The following is an 18,570-nucleotide window of genomic DNA, read 5'->3' as shown; positions in this document are numbered from 1 at the left end:
ATACAAAATCAAAACTTTAAATAAATAAAAATCAATGAAGAAAGTATAAACTAGATGCCAAATAGCAACATATTTTTCATCTGATAAAAAACAAAATTTGTTCGAAATATTAAAATTTAAAAAGAAACCATCATTCCCCATTTTGCCCTTCTCTCCAATAACTTGCCACCGTCGAATCACTAATGTGATGTGAACATTAACTTTATTATACTTATAAGAATAATTTATTTTTTATTTTTTTGTACATAAGCTAAATTTTATATACGAAATCATGTACTTTGTGAGTAAATAATTGAAGCACATTGACTTAAAGCATGAATTTAAAATATTGCCAATATTTTTAATTAGGTGTATGCATTTTGAAAATAATAAAGATATGAGATTTAATTAGATTTCAGTTAGGAATTTCGATGTGCCTCATATCAAAGCACATGCAACGTGAAACATAAGGAGATTTTGTATTATATTTCAATCCGTTTCAATATCAAAAATAGATATTTTATTAATTTTTCTTTTTTTAAATGTAAGAAGTTGTATTATTTTCTTCTTTCTCTATTTATGTGATATTATTTTACTTGAAAAAAATGATTTTTTTAAATATGTGGTCAAAATATTATTTAATTATTTGTACATGAATATAAATCATTTTACTACGGATAAAAATAACAATTTAAAGTTATGTTTTTCATCCTGAAAATATGATATTCTTTTTGAGATGGAATTGAGATAGACTGCAACAAAGGGAGTACTCCCCCCTCCCCCAAGAGGCGTATTCATGATTTTGAGACGATGGGTGCACTGTTATAAAAATATTGATCTATGATATAAATTTGATCGGTTCGACATTTAGGATTTTATTACTGAAAAACGTTAAAGTTTTTAAATTATAGCTCTAAAATTAATTCTTATATATATAGCAGTTACCAGAGAAGTGTAACCTAATTTTAGAAAGAAAAATAAAACAAGATAAATATAAAATTCAAATTTCTAACCTCGCGGAGAGAGGTGCACCAAGTCATAATCGCATTATGTGATACTTCAAGTGTGGGTTCACACATCTATATTTCAATTTTTTTTAATAAAGGCCAAAAATATAACACTATTATATATGATCTCGGGAGGGGACCATGAATTCACGTGAACCCGGTGACCCCCTTAGATACGCCTCTGCTCCCCTCCCCCCAACCCATATTATCATTAACATTAAATAACAATATATAGTATCAGTAGTCACATTTAAAATTTAAGACATCTTTAATAAAGTTAGTTAGTTAGTTTAATGAGTTATATACATTTCTAATTAGTTTTTTCTTTAAAAGAATATGTCAGGTCAACAGGGGCTAAGTAAAATGAAACAAAGAGAGTATTATTATTTTTATTATTACTATTCTTGCCCATTATTTCATATGCACATTTTGTCGCGGGCCAAATGTATTTCAGAGGTGTCAAGTCTTCATCAAAAAATAATATTATTCAGTAGTATAGTTAGATAAAGAAAAACTTCTATATTACTTCATTCTAATGTAGAATTCACTAACTGAAGGATTGGAAATTTTTAAAAAAAAATTAATGCAAGAAATGATTCCCTACCCCCCCGTTTCCCATTATATTAAACATTTTACAATAGATAATTTGACAACCTATGATAATATTGATGGTGTTTGGCTCGTGCTCAATATTCTAATAGTAAAACAGAAAGATTAATGAAGATTCATATTTTCAAACTTTGATCGTGAACTCGGATATAGAATTTTTATATTTCATGAGATATAATTTATATATAAAATTACATACAAATTACTATAAAACACAATAATTAACAACTTAAATACTTTAAAATGCATAAAAAATGTTCTAATAAAAAACTTCATTGACTTTTAATATTTCAACTGTGTCACATAAATTAGGATAAAAAATATGTATATAACAATTAAGGTATTTGTCACTAAAATAAGCATTATTATAAAAAGACATGAAAAAATTTTATTTATCAAAATTTACAAGATAATTTTTTTGTAATAAAAATAAAGGACAAAATATAAGCTGCAAAAATAGAATTCCACGTGGCACTTACCGGCAATGCAGAAGGGACATAAGGGTAAGTAATACATAAAGGGTAAATCGCATTTGATCAATACGATTTATGTGTAATATGCTTTTCTTCTCTTTCGCATGCTTTTATGAGAGGTACAAATAGGTCGACATAATACACGTACAATTTATCGAGGATATGATCCTAAATAAAATGATATGAAAATTGATAATTAGGGTAGAACGCTAATAATAGGTGATCAAGAATTGTTTAGTTTTTCTTGTAGTTTTCGATTTTGTTATTACCTGTTATTTTTTTTATTATGTTTATCATACTATTTTTTGTTGCTTTTTTCCTCCATTATTTTCTACTCCCTTCATTTTGGTGTCTTTGTCTGATTTTAACTTGACATAAATTTTTAGAAAGTAAAAAAAACTTTTGAATCTTATGGTCTTAAATTATAGATATGAATAATATATCAAAATATGATTTAATTTTGGAGTCTTAAATATGTAATTTATAAAGTTGTTAAAAAGGGAAAAAATTATCTTTCTTAAATAAAGTAAGACAAGCAAATTGAAATAAAGAGAATATATGATATCTTTGCATTTTATTTTTCAATACTTGATTTTAATATGTTTTCCCTGACTTGAGAATCTTAGAGAAAATGATACTATTGCTTTATTAGTTGTTCAGGAAAAAAATATATTAATAAATTTTTATTTTAAATTTTATATTTTATAACCTCTTATTTAACCACATAAATATAAAAAATATTTAAACTCACAACTTTAATTTTTTTATAATTAATATATTCATAAAAATGAAATTCAAAAGTTCTTTATTTTTAATTATTTTTTCCATTTAATAAAAAATACGACATATAAATAACTAGAGAGTATAATTAAGGGAAAATTGTATATAATAGCAAACTATTAATTCAAATTAAATGCTATAAATATAGTTTGATTTAATTGTACCCCATAGCAAACTGTTATTATTTCACCTCTCTGCTGGTGAATCTCGCTCGCCACTCTCGTTCTCTCCCTTGCCTCTCTCGTTTTTTATACAAACGCAAGTGTATAAAGTGCGTTTGTGTTTGTATAAAGCGAGAGAAAATTGTGTATATACATATATTTTCGTTCCACTCTCCCAGATCTCGCTCGCCACTCTCCCAGATCTCGCTCGCCACTCTCCCAGATCTCACTCTCTCACTCGCCTCTCTCACTTTATACAAAAAACGCAAATTGTATAAAATGTGTTTGTGTTGTATAAAGCGAGAGAAAATTGTATATATACATATATTTTCGTTCCCCTCTCCCAGATCTCGCTCGCCACTCTCCCAGATCTCGCTCTCTCACTCGCCTCTCTCACTTTATACAAAACGCAAATGTATAAAATGCGTGAAAATTGTATATATACATATATTTTCGTTCTCCTCTCTCCCCTCTCCCAGATCTCGCTCACTCACTCGCCTCTCTCACTTTATACAATTGATCTTTTTGTATATGTAGACCAAAACAGATTATACAACTGTTTTCTTTTGTATATGTATAGCGAAATATACATATTTATGTTTGCTATGGAGCGCAATTATGCAAACTTTGCTATAACATATAAATATGAATTTTGTATTTTCTATATGTGAAAGTTGCTCAATTAATAGAGGAAAAGGACATAAAGAGACATCAAATCTTAGGAAATATATATTTGAGCAAATCTTAAACATGCACCAAAGTAAAGGTTTATTCTTGGCACATTCAATAAAGAAAATAAAAGTTCATAAATTCCACCACAATAATTTTTTAAAGTTTATGAAAAGAAGAAATAACAACAAACAATAAAGTTTCTGAAAATATCAGAACATCTCAACATGTGAGATTAAGAACAAATACTTAATTAAGTCCTAATTATTGATCAACATAATGACCAATGAAGTTACGACATTACCCTTGACTTTATTATTATTATATTTTAGAATATAAGAATTTGTTTCCTTTGACTTCCATGCTTCCCCATTGCCTTCTCAAGAGCAGTATGAAATTCTTCAAAATGTACTGCGTCAAACCTATATCAAAATTAAAATTTTAGAATAATAATATCAAGAAATTTGATCTTATTAAATAAATTTTTATAGTATAAATATAACATTTGAACGTAAGTTTTTAGATTCACTAAAATTAGATAGGTTGAATGGAATGTTTCATATGAACTAAGTCAATAAATTGACTCATTCGAACTTAAACAGATTAAACGAATCATATTTTCATGTGCTAATTTTACAACTTTATTGATAGCGTAATAAAGAGAGAACAACATACTCATATTTTAATTTCCCAGCACGAACAAGGCGCAAGAGAGAATCGATCCAATCCCTATATTTTGTTTTGTCTAATTTCCACTCTTGCAGCCAAAATCCTTTTAATGTAATATCCTGCAACAAAAGTTTCATTAATTAGTTTAATTTTATTAGTAGAGTTGTTAGTGCTTGTTTTTACAAAATATAGTGAGATTTTTTTTAATATATAAAAACGTAGCAGTATTTTAATCCTAATTAAAATCGTGCATATATATAGTATTTGATTGTAATTATATGTGTGTAGGTATGTGGGGCCAACTATATATGTATGTATATTTTTAAAGCAGAAGTTAGATGTATGTGTGATCAGACTGTATATGTTTGTATATGTTTTCAAGGCAAAAATTGTATATATGTATGTGATGTATATGAATATCAACTATATGTGTATCCATCCAAAATGTTGCAATATATATGTTTTCAAATTGTATGTGCACATATTACCCAACTGTATATGAAGTGTATGTTGTATATATGATGGTTTCTGATAAAACAACGTTGATTTTCTAGCGGTCAACTAACCTTGAATATGAAATTTGAAGTTGATATAGTAACAGGTTCTTTGGACATCCCTCCATATGTAACCATAGTACCACCTCGCCTAAAACAACATAGTGTTATTACTAATAAAGTTAATTATAATCACTTATCACTAATCATAATTAAAAATTAAATTAAGAATAGTTAATCTCACTTCAAGAATTTGACCACCAAAGTAGCAGAATTACCACCAACACAATTCAAACCCAAAATAGGTTGAGGTGTATCCCCCTACAACATGCAAAAAAAAAAAAAACTTAATAGTTTTTATATTGTATGACTTCAATGTAACAAAATATATAATTAAATGTCACGGTGAATAAAATTCAGTGATCATACCAGAAGCATTTTGATATGTTGTACATTCAACTCACTTTCAGTAAATACTTTATCAGCACCAAGTTCAATGAGTTTTTCTTTAACTTCATTAGATCCAGGATTATCTCTTATGATATTAATACTATGAATTCCATAAAGTCGTGCTAGCTGAATAACACATTGCCCTACTATGCTTGTAGCTCCATTTTGCACAATTGAGTCTCCTATATATATTTGTGAAATTAAACACATAGTATTCGATGTTTGATAAGTAAGTAAAACAATATTAACCGAACCTGGTTTCAAAGTGACAAACTCATTGAGCATTCTCAAGGCACTGACTGGATTAACAGAAACAGTGGCAGCAAATTCAACTGGAGTGTCTTCGTGTATTTTGTGCCAAAGACTTTCTTCTTCTACCATGTAGGTTTGCCATGACCCTAATCAAAACATAATTAAGCATATTATGTACAATTACTTGATTTATTAGTCTAATATTCATATTGAGGTTTTTTAAAAAATATTGTGTAACAATAATAACATATTCAATATAATTCCACAAGTGAAGTCTAGAAAGGATAGGATGGCATAGACCTTACCCCTCCCTACCTTTTTTTTTTTTTTTTTTTTTTTTTTATGACAAGGGAAACCCGCAGCCACTACCCATTGGGTGCGCAATAGCTCGCAAACCACATAGGAGAGGTAACCCGCACTAGGCAAATCTGTTGCGATGAGCTCGACCCAGAAGGCAAACCCTTTGCTTTTGCTGACAAGGAGTTTCAAACTTGAGACCTCCAACATAGAAGTCCCAAGCCCAAACCATTGGGCCACCCGAAGGCATACCCCTCCCTACCTTAAGAGGTAAAGAAACTGTTTTCGATAGATTATAATCCTTTTCCTTAAGGAAAACATTTCAAAACAGATTGGAAAAGAAAATAGTGGAAGTGAAGAATCCATGGAAAAATACGACTCACTTTGTTCACTTTATTACTTGTCTGTTAAAACACAAATATTTCCCCCCAAATTATTTTCAAGACCTAAAAGTATATACATAAGGGTGTGCAAAGTCTAGAGTGGATAAGTAAAAAGTAAACAAAGATGGTATAGAAAACATGTCAAAACATTTTGAAACGTGGTGCGTAAAGCCCATTAAAAGGGTAAGAACCAGAATTGTTTTGATACTCAAGACTCGAATATTTACCAGGAATATATGGAGAACGGATAACCAAATCACCAGGAGAAAGAGTCTTAACAGCAGAGCCAACAAAATATATCTCTCCCACCCCCTCACCTCCACCCACTGTTGGTAGTATTACCCTAGTTGGATATACTCCTGTCATTCGTCGAAATATTAACAATAATAATATATTCAGTATCATTTCACACGTACAAAAATTCGAGAAAAATAAGATATGCATTAATCTTATCTCTACTTTTGTAGGGCAGAGATGCAGTATAGATAGGAAAGCACAAATTCCGAGTAAGCGTCTTATAAAGTCTTCTCTTGTACCTGGACAATCAACTTATATCTGTAGCCACTATCTTAGATAGGAGTAAGACCGTACATAATTTATTTTCTAAGATCTCAATTATAAAATTATACTGAATATTTTTTTTTTGTTTGTATATAAATTGACATTTTTTTCTAAATTTTAACAAAATAAGAAATTAGTGACAAATAAAATAATTAATCAAACCTTCAATTATATTGATATCTGCAGGGTTGATTGGAGCTGCCAACATTTTAACACACACATCCTTCTCACTTATCTCCACTGGTGGAATCTCAATCAATCTACATTAAAATAAAAATTGCATTTATATATAATCATATATACAAATTTTAATTACACTAATAATAGATAGTATTAAATATTTAAATTTATGATGATAAGTTAACATGAATTTCACTCTAGATCAATTTCTAAGCATAAAAAAATCGAAATCATAATCACAAATCAAGGATTATCGCCTTTTCACCAAGTATTTCAAATTGTATACAAAATGGACTAAACAAAGTAATTTTTTTTAAAAAAAATCCAAAGGGATGCAACACGAGGACTTAGATTAAATAAAGTAAGATCTAAAATATATGATGAATTTTGGTTAGTAGTTTGAGTCATGTTATATAAAAGGTAAAAATCTCGAAAATTTATAGTACGTTGATACGTGCTTCTGACCTGATGACGGTGTCTATGGGGCCGTGTTTATCGAATACGGCGGCCATAGACGGCGGAGACATGGTGGCTGCCGGAAAATGTGATTGCTTTGACAACATAATTCCCTCTTTCTCTAGACTCAATTGATAAAAAATGAGTTAATATTTGGGTGTTGCTACTTAAATAGTTATTGACTAATGAGGAAGAAGTTAATTGGCATAGATTATTTTCATTTATGAGAATTTACCTATATAGTATATGAGAAAAATTAATTGGCAAATATTATTACACATGGGAAAAATTAGGTAAGTTTTTTGAACAATTAATTTTGTAATTGTTTTATATATAGAAAAGTTAAATAATTTTCCTAAAATAGTAGTCCTATCTTGTATCTAGACATATTTTTTATAAGTATTTTACTTATGACTTATGAGAGCAAAACAGAAAAAAGAATAAAGTATTTAAAGAATTTAGATTTTTTCCAAAATAAGTCATATTTTGACTTGATACGGAGTTTAATAAAATAAAGAAGATTTTTGAGTCATATGGTCATAAACTAAAAATATGTCAAATGTACCAAAATACCCTTTAATCTTGTGATCTTAAATACGTCATGTGAAAAAAAAATTGAAATTAAAGAGTTGCCAATTTTTTTTTAAACATACTAAAAGAAAAATATGATAAATAAATTAAAACGGAGAAAATGTAGATTACCTTTTGACATCAGCAAATCTAAATAGTTCTTTCTTATTGAGTGTGAATGGAATTCGTTGAAAATAACATTGTATATTACATATATCACATAGATCTCACGGATATACATAGATATACATGAGCTAAATGGATATTCAAGGTGATACACACATGTATAGTGAGAGAACAACGAGAGGCAGAGGTAGACTAAAGTAGTATCAGGGAGAAGTGATAAGACAAGAGATGACCCAACTTTAGATTCGAAGGACATGACTTCAGATAGAAGGGTGTGTATGACACATATTAGGATAGAGGTTAGAAGGTAATGTAGTATTTGTCTTGCTTGGGGTGGTTGGTGTTTGTCATTGTACTAGTGATATTATTATTGTTTAGTATGCTTCGATTATCGCACTATTATATTTTTGGTTTGCGTCTTTTTTGTACACTTTGCAGTACTTGTGTGTTGCTTGTTATATTTTCTTTAATGACTCCTTTGTACAATTGTTTTGTGGGGAGTATCACTTAAAATATACTCTAGTAACTCTAGTTGTTGTGTAGTTAGTTAGTTAGTTAAATATCGGTTTTTAATATGTTCAAATTGCCGCTAATTCTTTTCTTCTTGCTACTAGACTAGTAGTACTACACTCTTATGTAATTTTAAAAAATCAGGTGGGAAATTAAAATACAGTTAGGAACCGTTTAGTAGGGTGTATAAAAATAATATTAAATAGAGTATATTAGTAATGCATTCTTGCATTAGTTATATATGTTCAAATTATTTCTTATGCATTATCTGATTTGGTGTATTAAAAAGTATTTGTTTATAAAAAATCTTCCACACTTTTTAGCGTTGTGAAATGGAAAATGTTTTGAGAGGGTTTAAGGGTTAGACATGCAGTTATGTCATTAATCAATTTAATGCATATATTGAAACTCTTTGTACTAAGGGTCTTTTGGTAGAATGTATAAAAATAATACCCAATAGAGTGTATTAGTAATGCAAACATTAATAATGCATATATTAGTTATGCATAGATTATTTCTTATACATTGTTTGGTTTGATGTATTAAAAATAGTATGCAAAGTATAAAAATATTTATTTATAAAAGTATTCTTCACAATTATGGTGAAAAAGATGTAAAAGTACTTTTGAGGGGTAATTGAGTCTTTAACCATATTAATGCATGCATTAAATCCTTCGCATTACTAATACCATGAATTTCTAGGTATTAGTAATACACTCCTCAATACACAATAGAGTGTGCATTAGTTATACATACCATGGAAAAATGCACCAAACAAGGGATTACTAATACATATAATTAATGCATGCATTATTTTTGCTAATACACTCTACCAAACGACCCTTAATACATGAAAAAATCTATCGTATTAGTATAAGAGTGTAGTTAGAAAAACATACAAATTATTATCTTGACTTCCTAAGATAACACTTATTTTGAGATATTTTCTTTTAAGCTGACACTTAATTTTGGACGAATGGAATAGTAGTCAAATTTAGAAACTACGACGGAAGTAGCGGAGAAAAGAACACTAACAAGAACAAGAACAAATAATATGATAATCGAACAAAAAAAACACGAGGTAATCAAAATGGAAGCATAGACAGAAGTAATATGAATGAATGAATAAATTTCCAACATCACTGCTATTCCAAAATAAAAAAACAGAGTATTAGTATTCTCCATTTTTTCTTCTTGGAAGAACCTGTTCCTCATATGCAAATTTTTTTTTTTTTGGAGAACAAGAACAATTAACCAAAATGGAAGCAAAGAGACAAGTAATCGAGATGAATGAATACTGCTATTTCATTAGAATGAATAACAAGACTCTGTTTTACAGTTTCCTGTATCAATCAATCAATAGTTCGATTACAAAGAATGAGATATGAATTCACTACAGAAATACCATTTCTTGAACTTGAATCAATTTTAATATTCATCATTTCTTCAACTTTCAGAGACGAGACGAGATGAACTGGACTGTGATTCAGAGATACGGCATATCAGTTCCGCCATTGTTGACCTTCAAGTTCGATTTTCTTGGTGGTACAAATGTAGTGCCGTTTGCCTGTTGATACGGCGGCGGTGTTGCTGAAACTGACGGTGGATGAGCTGGACTGTGATTCGGTGATTCCGGCATATTAGTTCCGCCATTGTTAACCTTCAAGTTCGATTTTCTCAATGATACAAATGTAGTGGCGTTCGCCTGTTGATCCGGCGGCAGTGCTGCTAAAATTGACGGTGGACGAGCTGATTTCAAAAGGGGTTTTCCACGTTTCTTAATCAATCTGAATGTCACTGTAAAATCATTTTAGTACAAAAAAAACAATCAGTATTTGAAAATTCAAGAACAGAGAAAGAACAGAAAACAGAGACCCCATACTTACCAACGATGGGAAGCACAACAAGGATTAAACAGAGGACAACAATGATGGAAATAACAACACACTTTCGAGGCATTTTCACGGAGAGCCAAAGAGAGAAAATTGGTTATTGAGCTTTTCTTCTTCTTCTGTAAATTTTGGATCTCTGAAGAAGAAGAAGCATATCTGAGCGGTTACTTATATATATGTAAATAAAATTCAGTTACTTATAAAGGCGGGAGAACCAGTTATAAAATACAGTTATTGTATGAATGGGAATGCAAAAGGGTGTATTCTCTAGTAATGTACCCCTGTATCCTAATTTTTGTAGCACTTTTAAGGATTTTGAAAATTTAAATAAGGTGGGAGTGACTTTCGTGGTGAATAAAATAAGGGAAGTAAAACTGAGATGGTTTGGACATGTGAAGATGACCTACACTGATGCACCAATTAGTGGACTAGTGTAAGGTCTGCCTATATGTATTTGTTTTGATTTGGTGTATTAAAAATATTTGTTAACAAAAAATGTTTCACACTCTTTAGCTTTGTGAAATGGGAAATGTTTTGATAGGGAATTGAGGGATAGTTATATCATTAATCAATTTAATGCATGTGTTGAATTAGGTAACTCTTATTTTAGGATATTTTCTTTTAAGCTTATTCTTATTTTTAGACAAATGGAGTAGTGGTCAAATTTAAAACTTTAAAATATCATTAATAAAATCAATTTCATAAAATATACCTCTAATTAAAATTTTCATATAGAATGTGTCAAGTTAATAAAGGTCGAGTAATATGAAACGGAGGATATAATTGTTACTTTTAAAAATTAGTAAAAGTAAAAATTTTAACCTTTCATAAAACTTGATCAACTTAAAGGTGGTAGACAAGTAGAGAGATTGTGTTCCACAGACTATGAAAATGGAGTACATTAGTTAAGATGCTACGACTGAAGTAACGGAGAAAATAACACTAACAACAACAAATAATATGATAATCGAACGAACAAAGAATATGAGGTAATCAAAATGGAAAGAAAGAGACAAGTAATATGGATGAATGAATACTCATATTTCATTTCATTTCATTGAATAACAAGACTCTGTTTTACAGTTTTCTTGTATGAATCAATCAATAGTTCGATTACAAAGAATGAAACATGAATTCGACAAATGTGTTTCTCATTTGTTGAACTTCCATTACAAAGAATCAGCTATGAATTCACTATAGAAATACCATTTGGGTATTCATCATTTCTTCAACTTGAATCAATTTGAGTATTCATCATTTCTCTAATATTCTTTTATATTTTAACATTCAATTTGAGATATTGTCTAAACAACTCCTTGGAATTGTTTTTAAAAATTTCAACTCATCTCCTTTTTGTGAATTTAGTGACATATAATTCACAAACGACGTAAAATAAATTAAAACAATATTTATTTTTAAATGGAGGAAATATATTAAATATTTTAGTAGCTTTTAAGCAGTTATCTTAATAAATAATGTTCTATCACTCTTATTAATATAAAACGTTAAAATTAAATTTGAACCCATATAAAATCGCATATACCCCCAACCCGCCCTGTCATATTAGTTTTTAAAAATTTACTTCAACCCGCTCCACATCCCACCCACTCGCACAACCTTAAATCCACCGCGCCTCATTGTCATCCCTAAACTCACCCATAGTGTGGGGTCATATTTTCTCCACTTAAAAATTTCTTGCAATCATGAAATGATATTTTTGACCTATGAAGTGTGAACCGATCCATTTATTTTTCATGTCCTTTCTTTACTCTTTACTCTTTACTGTTTACTGAACTCAAAACTTAAGTCTTTAAAACAAAGTTAAAACGTTTGCAAAAGACTTTTGAAAAACTTTATGAACTTCTCTTAACTTGACTCTTGACTCTTGACTTCTCTTGACTTTGATTTTAACTGTTCTTGACTTGACTCTTAACTGGTCCTTGAAATGAATTATGGCTTCAAAGATTATGATTCATGATATGAAGGATCTCAATAACAATATCGCAATTTGATAATTAGGGATTGTGCTTTTAAAAGAAACATGAACTCAAGAACTCAAAAATCAACTTATCTTAAGAATATTCAAATCTAGGGAAAGTATCCTAAATTACTCTTTTACTGATCTGAAAGTAGATATAGAGCGTGAGGACGAACTAGTCCAACACTATGATAGCCTTACATACTTTTAAAAAATAAGGTTCTTGAAGAATCTTGAAGAAGAACTTTATTAGAAGTCTTGAAACCCTAGCTTGAAGGTAGACAATCAAGAAGACCTTTCTTGAGATTCTTGAATTAGTTTTCTTGAAATCTCTATGGCCAGAAATTATGATTTTCATGAATGAAGATGAAAATCTGATTGTTTTGACCTTTTTATTAGTCAAGAAATTAGTTTATGATTTTCTTGGAGGTAAAAAGACAAAATTGACTCTTTTTAATACTTTCCCGTCGGCTAATTCGTAACAGCACTATATAAGTTACTAAAATAGTTATAATTTTTTACTCAGGAATTGGATTGACGCGAAATTGGTGGCATTGGAAAGTAGATTCAATTACCTTTAATTGGATAGGTTGTGGCTAACGTAACTCTTTATATTCTAAGAGATATGGTCGTTTAAAGTTGACACAAGTAGAATCTTACATCAAAACTTAATGAAACTTCAAAAACACTTATCAAAAACTCATCAAGAACTCTAATCTTTCAACTTTAAGAATGAAATTGTGCTGAAAATAACATGCTTGGCGTGTGGGTGAATTAACCCAACACTATGGAAGCTTACATACCTCTTAGGGATCAAAACCATGGTGAAAATCCGCAACAACACGCAAGAATCTCGACGAACGCTTGATCCTCTCCTCTTTTCTCCTCTTTTCTCTTCTTCTTTTCTCTTCTTGAACTCTCAACTAAAACCCAAGGCGTATACTAGGATTACAAAACCGAACCTAATAGGATTAGACCCCTAAAATATTACTAAAAATGAATTAAATCTGATTGGGTAAGGAAAAGACCAAAATACCCCTCATTATTTTCGGCTAACTTTCCTTAACTGGACAACGTAACTTCAAAAGACCATATCTCACTCATCCGAATTCGAAACATAGCAAACTCGGTGGCGTTGGAAAGATAATTCAAAGATCTTTCCTAAGGTATCTGGTAGCAAACCTAAATAATCCTGAGCTAAGAGTTATGATCGTTTGAAGTCGACCCAAAACTCATGCTTAGCTTAACTTGCAATACATATCTAAACTAAAAATAACATTTGTAATAAATCACAAAACCAAATTTCATCCATCCAGTGAAATTCTAAGATTATCGGTCAAAAAGAACTCAACTAATGAAACCAAGAAATTTTGTACTTCACAGCCAAAAAAATTAGTTTCCAAACAAACATTTTACAGTGAGCATGGCTCAATAAATTTTTGTATACAAATCAAACAGCCATAATAATCAAATGAATCGTTTCCCTTCCCATTTTGTGTAAGCATCATCATGATTAAAATACTAGAGACTAAAGATTATTAATCAAAACAATTAAAGGGTTGCAAACACTGATGTATTGTTACACTCTTGAGTAACTAACAAATACTCTTGTAAGTTTTTCTTGGGCTTTGCAACTTTGAAACAACACTGGTTTGGCAACTATGCTTACAACATGCAGCAAACAGAACTGCTCACTTCGACAATATGCACTAGAGGATGCAAATATATCAAAAATAAGGTAATGTTATGTGAATTAGAGGACATCCCTTAATCAAATAAGTGAACTCAATAAACAGCAGGACAGAAACAAAATCACAGTACAAATTACTAACATCCATATCATACATGTAATTCATATCAAATTTGATATGAGTGCTAATAACTATGCTTTCTTTTCTGACTGAGAAATCGTAAGACCAAAAAAATGAGTGTGCCTGTCTACCCATCTCTACTTAACAACTGTACTCTAAACAGCACTTGCTATAAATTGAAAGTAAATATCAATTTTAATTAATGGTGGAAGTATATAATGGTGGACAACAATTAATATATGCACACATTTCAATCTTTTTTTTTAATAGTAGTAACTTTTGGCCCGGATCCTCTTATTAGAAAACTAGTATACGTACCCGCGCGTTGCGCGGATAATATTAAAGAAAGTGATTATGTTATACATTATGATCGAATATATATTATACACTATAGTATCTCTCTTTCACCAGTTAGAGATTCAATGTCCAATTTAAAATTAAAATTTGAAATAATAAGGGGCACTAAACCACTCTTCAAATTCTCGACTGAACTAATGTGATGCATAATATTTTTTATTTTATATTTTTATTTATTTTTTGTAACTCAATAATAAATATTTTTTTGTGTGGTAAGTGACAGTCAAATTACAATGGTAAACCCTACTTCTAGTTCTAATTAATTAGTAGGTCAAAGAAATAATCAAATCGAGAGTATGTATCGACTTAATACTTAACCACCTGAGTACTAATATGATTTTCTCAAAAATCTAAAATCTCACACCATAAGTTACTAAATGATCATCAACTTTCACTATTTGGCACAAGAGACGACATTCTATGAGATGCTTAATTATCAAATCCGCTCCTTTGCACAATAATCCTCTTAAGAAAAAAATTCATTATTACAAAATCACGACAAAAGTAATAGATATTGTATGAAGGAAAGCATATATGTAGTGGTATATAATACAACTTAATTTTGTGTGTCCCATTCAATAATTTTTCTTAACCAATTATACCAAATTTAAGTGGCAGATCTTATAACTTTAAATTATCCATTCAATTTTAAAAGGTTACACAAAACACATTTTATCAAATCAAGACGTCTTTTCCAACCAAAAAATATATAATAACAATAATAATAATAATAATTGAGTACAGATAGAGATGGCAAAATATAAATAAATAGAATACTCACAATTATATCAAACTTTTAAAATTTGCCTTTTTTGACTTCTTCGAATAAATAAAATCAGCCTCCTATTCTACATATACTTTGGAATAACAATAATAACTATATTAATTTTGGAGAGACATTTGGTTATTGCATGTACATGTTGAATCTGTGGAACAGCAAGAGTAGAGAGTTTGGAAAGTAGAATTGAATTTCGCTACATCAACAAAAAAAGTAATTCAACAACAATGTCAAGCAGAGACCAATTTTTTTTTTAATAATTTAATGTGTGAGTTTTCTCTTTTTATAGAGTGTCATAATTTTAAAATGTTTGGTGAATTGAAACTCAAAAATCCACTAATATATCATAAAAATGTGGTAATTATTTTTCAATAATTTACTGTGTGAGTTTTCTCTTTTTGATAGAGTGCTATAATTTTAAAATAATTGGTGAACTGAAACTCAAAAATTCAATAACATGTGAAGCACGAGTTACACTTGTGATCGTAAAAATATGATAAAAATCTTCAATCTTTTCCGTAGATTAGAAAACTAATTAAATAATATCACTCTTAAGAAAATTAAGATTGTTTAAAAATAATTTAAAAAGTATGCGGATGCTACACCAATTTTTGCCATCAATTTTTTTAAAGTACAAATATTTTGGGAGTTTGTCCTACAACTATCATTTTTTTGTTGATTATTTGGTAGTAAACTTTTTTGGTTTGAAGTTTTGTTTATATATATATAATTAAAAAACAATTAAAATTTTAAAATAATTTAAAATCTAAGTAGATATAAACAAATATATTTAAAAATATGATTTTTTTTTTCTCTTAGGCATATTTTTATAGAAATACAGTTTTAAAAATATAGAATCTAAAACTATTAAGACCGCATATTTTATAAAAATAAATAAATTGTGTTTATGAGTGAGCGGGGATATGGGGGCAATGGATGTGCGTAGTTTTATTATTATACTTTTCCTTTTTTTTTTCTTTCTCTTCTTACTTTATGCTATTTCTTTTTCTAAAATTAATATAAATATATACTTTATGTTTTAACCTTAATATTTACTTAATATTTTAATTTTAATTTTGATTAACTAATCTGGTTATATTTTATGTTTTAGTTTAAATTAATTATTAATACATTGACGGCTTATTAAATACCATTTAGGTTTTATGAAATATGATATTTTAAATATTCAATATTAATTTTTCTTTCTTTTCAAAATTCTTTTAGTAATATTAACTTTTCTTTCTTTTCAAAATTCTTTTAATATTGTCCTAGAAATTATTAGAATTTAAATTAAAATTTTAGAAAAAAAAACTTTAATAATATTGTAAATTGACAGCTTTTGGTATGCCAATTGACAGTTTCTTTTATTTATTTTCTTATTCTTTTTGCGTCTTTTTGTAAATTGATAGTTTTTAATAATTTTTTTGTTTTCTATTTTAAATTTAATTAATTGAAACTGAAAATTCGAGAATGTAATGAATTTTGTGTAATGGTGGGTTAATAATAATAATGACAAAATTAAGCATGTACATGTTTCTTCTCATTTTATGACTTCCACATCTTTAGAAGAAAGAATGATCAAATAAAAAAATTCATTAGATGATTTAATTTTGTACTAAACAAAAACTTTTAAGGTTAATCGAAAAACTCTATACCTACCCAATGCCCTTAAGATTGCTGACGACACTAGTTGAGTTTAAATGGAGAAACATTTTTTATAAGAATTCTTGTAGCAAATCTCATAATTTGGATTTTATTTATAATAAAAAAATATATAATAGAAAAGGAAATAAAGACTCTCAAGTTTTGAGTTTTACTTGGTGGAGAATTCTTCAATCTATGATAAAGTGTACTTCAACTCCGCAAAATCATAATTCTAATTTTATAATGTAGATAAAAATAATACATTCCGGAAAAAAAGAAGATAAAAATAATACGAATTCAGAAAGAAAACAAAAGGATGAATCAATTGAAAACACATTTCAAATTCATTTCGTAACAACACGAATATGAAGCTGAGAACAAATATATGATCTGCATTCTTCTTCTTTTTTGATAAAATTTAAAAGATCTTTTTTCATTCATAATTTTTTTTTTTTTTTTTTTAAATTGAAGCCCTAAAAGTTTTTCAAGAAAATCAATAGATGCAAAATGATACAGAGAATGTGGAAAAGAATGAAAAATCTATCTATATGACTACAAAGCGGGTGGAAGTTACAATACTTTTGAATTGGCAGTTTTGTTTTTTAAAATTATTGACAGTTTTTTTGTGATTTAAAATTTAAAGGCTCTTAAAATTTTATTTATTTGTTGCTTATTATTTTTGAAAAAGAAGCCAACGTGTGACAAATTTGGGTTCTTTGAATTGTTTTTTTTATTAAAAAGTATTTCAAAAATATTTAAAACTGCATATTTCGAAAGTATTTAAAAACTCCAAATTTACATTTTAATGGTGATTAAAAAAAATATTTTTAGGAAATATTATATAAAGAAACATGATAATATTTAGTTAGTTATTATTCACGTGTAGGATAAGTTATTTTTTAAAATTACCAACTAATGCAGATTTAAAGTGTTTGAAAATTTAAAATTTTAATTTTTAATACAAGAAAATCGAAATTTTTTGTAGTGCTGACATGTGACATTTTTTACTTATCCTTTTATATATATATATAAATAGATTAGATCCAAACAAATACACTGGCCCAAGGCCCAATACACCCAAAAATCTAGATTTCCTAATTTGATCCTATCTCTATCAGTTTGAAGCAAGCTCACTGTTCCTCCACCTTCCCTTTCTGATTTATTCTATGTTGGCTCAGAAATTCTCAGCCGGCGTGTCTCCATTGTCGATTATTGTTGAAGCTGAAGAGATCGATCGCCCAGCCGTGAAGACGGAGTCCACTCATTCCGTCCGGTAGAGGCTCAGATCTGTAAGTTAATAATAATCTTTGTGTGTGTTTTTATGGTTATATTTGTTTAGCTGGCAAGAGTTGATTTTTATTTTTTAAGCTTAGTTCTTTTATGTCTTGTGTTGATGGGAACTTGCTATAACAATTAAAATATCTTTGCTTATGGATTGTAAAGTTACATGAGTGTTGATGCAGTGACTTCATTTTGCACATATG

General features: G+C 28.8%; 1 protein-coding gene across 1 annotated transcript; it reads right to left on the bottom strand.

Annotated features, from left to right (window-relative positions):
* Window positions 1–3,801: 3,801 nt before the first annotated feature.
* On the bottom strand, window positions 3,802–7,527 carry LOC125832006 (enoyl-[acyl-carrier-protein] reductase, mitochondrial-like). The gene is made up of 9 exons (XM_049511130.1): window positions 7,430–7,527; window positions 6,947–7,044; window positions 6,451–6,582; window positions 5,546–5,689; window positions 5,271–5,473; window positions 5,086–5,162; window positions 4,914–4,992; window positions 4,354–4,466; window positions 3,802–4,100 (listed from the first exon to the last, which is right to left on the bottom strand). Exons 1-9 carry the CDS (start codon window positions 7,525–7,527, stop codon window positions 4,007–4,009), a joined length of 1,038 nt encoding a protein of 345 aa, XP_049367087.1. The 3' UTR covers window positions 3,802–4,006.
* Between the last annotated feature and the right edge of the window lie 11,043 nt (window positions 7,528–18,570).

This window comes from Solanum verrucosum, unplaced genomic scaffold (assembly GCF_900185275.1).
Source record: "Solanum verrucosum unplaced genomic scaffold, falcon-dt-bn FXZP01000042.1, whole genome shotgun sequence".
NCBI classification, from domain to species: Eukaryota; Viridiplantae; Streptophyta; class Magnoliopsida; order Solanales; family Solanaceae; genus Solanum; species Solanum verrucosum.
This window is presented reverse-complemented; position numbering and strand designations above follow the sequence as displayed.